Raw genomic sequence first — 4,993 nt, forward strand, 5'->3', positions numbered from 1 at the left:
TTTGGTTGAACAAAAATTTAAATCCTCATTTATTATATCATTCCTTGAATAAATTTTAACAGAAAGGAAATTGCCTCTGTAGTACAATATTTCATCTCATAGTTACAACAGGGGATCCGACTTCAAGTAGCTTTGAATGATTTTTTCCTGCGAAAAGTCAGTAAAATATCCTTTCCCTACAGCTACACCCTCTTCCTCTGCAAGCCTCTCAACTTCTTGCTTAACTCTTTCTCCTCCCACTATACTTGGTTCCAACAAGTTACAAGCTACCTCAACTACGTCATCACCACGTGTGAGAGCCATGGCTTGTACTGAAGTAAGTCCACCACCTCTCCCACTAACTCGTTTTGCAATTCTGCGAACAGCAGCGATGTCAGTAGAGAAGACAGGGACATTGTAGTTGTCAACCCACTGGGTTGCTCCAATTACAACAACGCCTTTTTCTCGAGTCACTTGAGCTGGACCTTCATCTGGCTTCACTGACAAGTACTCTGATTTTGGTCCTCCTATCCATTGGTTTCCAGAATTTGGCTTGAAATAACCCAGTTCTCTTCTGATTAAATCGAGATTCCTTCCTTGTTCATTGGCCGCTCCGTATAAGAAGGTAGGGACTGCAAACTACATTTAAGATCATTAGCAATGCAGAAATAAAGAATATTCTTACACAACAAGTTCCAATAAGGAAGTCAAAACCCATTAATTATAGACAATATTGCCCCAAAATTGATACCATATAATGAAAACTATTTTAATCACCAAATCACATGAAAATTAACATCTTTACATGCTTTCTTCTCTCTTGTTTAATACCATGTAGAGGAAAAATAATTTCTTTCAAAAAGCTCAAACCTTGAAGACTAGAGCCAACATCTACTGCCAAGGACTTTGCTATATGTGCTGCATGGTCCAAAGATGAATGTTTTAAGGGATGATGACTTCCACAATGTAACTCAAGATCAATAGCTTCAAAAGCAGCTTTAACCATGGTAACCACAGCACTCTTCAAAGGACATAACCTAGGGACTGTTTTGGATCCAAACTTGAGACAAGAGTATATCCAACTCTATTATAGGTTGCATCCTCAAACTTGTTAACAATTGGTGCTTGAGGAAATAGCTTTGCAGCTCTTTCAATTGACTCCAATGCAGCATTGTTTCGGCTTTCAGATATGTACAACTTGCAGCAAGCGAGAGCCCTCTTCAACATGTTGCTAGTCCTTGCCCTCTTTCTAGTTGCAAAAGAAGATAGATAAGATGATAAAATTGACACCAATAAGAAATTTTGTGGTTAAAATTTCAGAGGACCACAGTTAACCATATTGTAGAAGCGAAATATTGAAGTTGTGTTTACTAGAGTTAATAAGTAATTTCAAACACAGTGAAAAGAGTGTGAAATCTTAAACGTGGAAAACTGAAAATTAAGAACAAATGAGAGGAATAGAGAGCAGATTCACAATGACTAAAGCCAACTTAAACAGAAATTGGTTTGGTGTATCTACCAAACTACTCACAAGAAAATCAATACTAAAAAGCACTTCCTTTTTGAACAGAACACCACAATTTTGCAATAATTTTTCAAATTACATCATAGCAAAAGAAGCTTAAAAAAAAGAAAAAAAAAAAAAAAAAAGCAATAAGAACTCTAGAGAACAAGTCACCACATAGTAGAAACAAGAAATACCAATTCCTAAACGCTAGAAATACCCAACAAATCCTCAAAATTCAACCTCTGTGGGTTTGGGGTAACCATCATACTCCAATTTCACACCCAGACCCGCTCTTATAACCCGAAACTTCAATCTCAAACTATCCATAATTTCCTGCACCATTTCATCTTCCGGATTTAACATTGAGTATTTCTCAATCAACTCTTCCAGTTGCTTAATATACTTCTGCACTCGAGCAGAGAATCCAGTTGGGTCGATTTGAATGGCTGAATTCCAGATGTCTACGCAGCCCCGGTAGAAACCGAGTTCCTCGCCAACCTCGAAGCCCGTCTTGAGACCAACTTGCCTAGCCTCCTCTTTTCCAGCGACTAGTCCATAATTGTAGCCTTCGTCATAGCCTTCTTTGAGGTGGGTCTGCTCTAGATTTAGTGTGGATTCGAACATATCTTCAATGGAATCAGATTGAGTGCGAGACTCCATGAAAGGATTTTACTTTTTTCGTTTTTAAGAAGGAATAAACAAAAACATAAGAAATTTTACATAAACATAATTCTTGAATGAGAACTAAATCCATATAGAACATATTAAAAAGTATCTCAATAAAAAAAATTACTGAATTAAAAAGTACATTAAAACAGAACAAAATTACAATAACAACACAAGAAATTTTACATAAACATAGTTCTTGAACTCCACTTTTTCAAGAACCAAGATTGCAAGGATTAACAATCATAATCATCTTCTTCCACACAACAAACATACATTCGACTCCACGAATGAACAAAAATCTGAAAAATAAACAAGAACAAGAACTCCATTATAGAAGTCAGAAAAAATTTCAGCCCTATATAAAATCACAAAATACTAATCCCCTATATATATATATATATATATAGTAGCAGAAAACCAAACTTTATTAACAAACCATTCTCAGTATATGATAAGTGTTATTTTTATAGTATTTTTAATATAGTTTTTATTAGGAATTTTAGTAGTTTTAATTACTTTAATTAGTCTTTATTTAGTTTTATTTATATTTTTGTGTAAAGCGCTCTTGAATCATAATCCACTTAATCTTAAAGAAATTTGTAGGGTTTTGGCACAGAAAAGAGCAAAATAAAGCAAAACACTCAAGCTCTAGCACGCCCTGCCCGTGCATAATTAGCACGCCCGTACTGAACTTAAGGAAAATCCAGTGGAGATTCAAGACTCTAGCACGCCCAGACCATGCTATCTGGCACGCCCATGCCTAAGAAGACCTCCGTGATGCATTTCATCCTGGAAAGTCAGAGCCTAACACGCCCTAGCCGTGCTATGGGGCACGCCCGTGACACAGATTCTTCTCTGGACGTGTCGCAGAGCACGGCCCCTGCTGAACCATCCTTAGAACTCAAACTCTGGCATGCCCAGACCGTGCAAAACAGCAAGCCCGTGCTACGAATTAGGTGCTGTCTTGAATCGAGAACGCCAGCCAATTTCTATAACTTACATGGGCCCACCTCAAATATTTTCCTGACGTACAAATCAAGATCTAATCCTATTTAGGAACATGGAAGAATCCTAATTGAGAAGAAATCCAAAACCTAAACAGTTTCCTATCTCCAAAAAGATTTTTTACTTAATAAGGATTCTATTTCCTAAACAGAGTCGGATTTTCTCCCAATAAGTCTATATAAAGAGAGGAGACATTCATTGCAAAGATATCTCGAGTCTTTGACAATTCTTGTTCTATTGTTTCTTCTCTCTCTCAAAGACTTCAAGCATTCAAGATTTGTGCCAAGATTCAAGGAAGCCGTCCACATTATTTGTTGTCTAGTTTTTGTCTCTAAACTCTTTAACTTGTTTTATTCTTTCATTATTCTGTTTGATTATGGAATTTTATTCAAGTAGTATTGAGTTTTATTTAATTACTATATCGAACTATACTAGGGATTTGATGTAGCTTAATTTCTTTTTCAATTTATAATATTAAATTTTTTTCTTTTTTGGTTCAAAGTATAATTTATTATTGAAAGGCAAAGTTTCTACTCTAGATTGATTTATTTCATTAATCACTATCGGGAGAAGGGTTTTTGATATGAAAAAGGTAATAAATTACGTGAGAATAATAATATGATGCAGAAGCTACACGGTTTGACTAATGGAGGGTTTTCACAAATTAATGACCTTAGGTTATGAATTCACAAAATAGACCACAAAACTTAATGATTTAATTCATATTTGATTACGCTATTAGAAGATAGGTAATTAGATTGGATTGAAATAGTTAACAAAACATCGGGAGAGCTTGTTGCTACTTGATATACAATCACTGTGGAGACGATAATCTACTCATTCTATATTACTTGTTGAATTTTCATATACATAGCGAAAAAATATGACAATTATATGCAAATAATCTCATTCTCAGTATCTCTACACAACCTTAATCATCATTAACAAATAAAACTTTGAATTAACAAACCAAACATGTCAGATTTCCCTCATATAGCCACGAATCGGCTTATATTCACCATCCTTTTGCCCTTTAATATATATATTTTCAACAAATGAAACATGCACAAAATCTGCAAACGAAAAAATAAAAAAATAAACATATATCTCTCGGCTGAACCCACAAATTAATTCAACAATATCTTCAACAATTCCTTCTCTTTGTCTGTTTTATATGTATTTATATATAGAAAAAAAAAAGAAAAAGAAAAAGGAAAAGGGACGAAGCAAAACAAATAAAAAAAAAATAACTGAGAACGAAATAAAAATAATCAAGAACGAACCTGGCTCTTGTACGCTTGAAGAGCACGACTGCTGCGGAGGCGACGGTCAAGAATGAACGCGACGGGAGGTATAAAGAAACACTGTGGCTGTAGAAGGAGAGAACGACAGCAGCGCAGGGACAGGGAGGGAGGAGCAAAAGAAACACTGTGACTTTGAGTTGAGATTTGAGAGATCTTTTTGTTTGTATTGTCAAAATGCAACCCTAGGATAGAACGACGTAGTTTTATTTGTGGGTTCATTTAAACCTCCTGCATCAAAACTACGTCGTTTGGATGGTAAAATAGTTATTTTTGTTATTATTATTATTATTATTATTATTATTATTATTATTAATTAAAAGGCTACAATTATATTTCAATATTATAGTAGGTATAATAACAAAATATTATGTAAAGTATTAAGTTTAATAGTTTTTATTAGAGAATTCTAATTAATTATGGTTGTTGTAATCCTTAATCTATATACACTAGACTTCTAAGTATAAGAATACTAAGATCCAATTGTAATTATGTTTATAAGTTCATTGCTGATATTTTATATGAGTCATAT

At 34.4% G+C, this 4,993-nt stretch overlaps 1 protein-coding gene and 1 pseudogene across 5 annotated transcripts; both read right to left on the reverse strand.

Moving 5' to 3' along the window:
- On the reverse strand, positions 1-4,579 carry LOC149496054 (formiminotransferase cyclodeaminase-like protein; annotated as a pseudogene). Its single transcript, XR_016320967.1, has 3 exons — positions 4,444-4,579; positions 850-1,228; positions 1-611 (listed from the first exon to the last, which is right to left on the reverse strand). The product of XR_016320967.1 is annotated as a formiminotransferase cyclodeaminase-like protein (transcript).
- Positions 1,522-4,584, reverse strand: LOC149496055 (uncharacterized). Of its 4 annotated transcripts, none has more exons than XM_089721870.1 (3): positions 4,444-4,583; positions 2,363-2,454; positions 1,522-2,158 (listed from the first exon to the last, which is right to left on the reverse strand). In XM_089721870.1, exon 3 carries the CDS (start codon positions 2,144-2,146, stop codon positions 1,715-1,717), a length of 432 nt encoding a protein of 143 aa, XP_089577996.1. In that variant the 5' UTR covers positions 2,147-2,158; positions 2,363-2,454; positions 4,444-4,583; the 3' UTR covers positions 1,522-1,714. The 4 variants fall into 4 exon arrangements, with proteins under 4 accessions (XP_089577996.1, XP_089577994.1, XP_089577995.1 ...); XM_089721868.1 differs by adding an exon at positions 4,131-4,233 and having other exon boundaries at positions 1,522-2,454; XM_089721869.1 differs by lacking the exon at positions 2,363-2,454 and having other exon boundaries at positions 4,444-4,584.
- Between the last annotated feature and the right edge of the window lie 409 nt (positions 4,585-4,993).

Source organism: Jatropha curcas, chromosome 5 (genome assembly GCF_041381405.1).
Source record: "Jatropha curcas cultivar XTBG-Jc1 chromosome 5, XTBG_Jcur_1.0, whole genome shotgun sequence".
Taxonomy (NCBI): Eukaryota; Viridiplantae; Streptophyta; class Magnoliopsida; order Malpighiales; family Euphorbiaceae; genus Jatropha; species Jatropha curcas.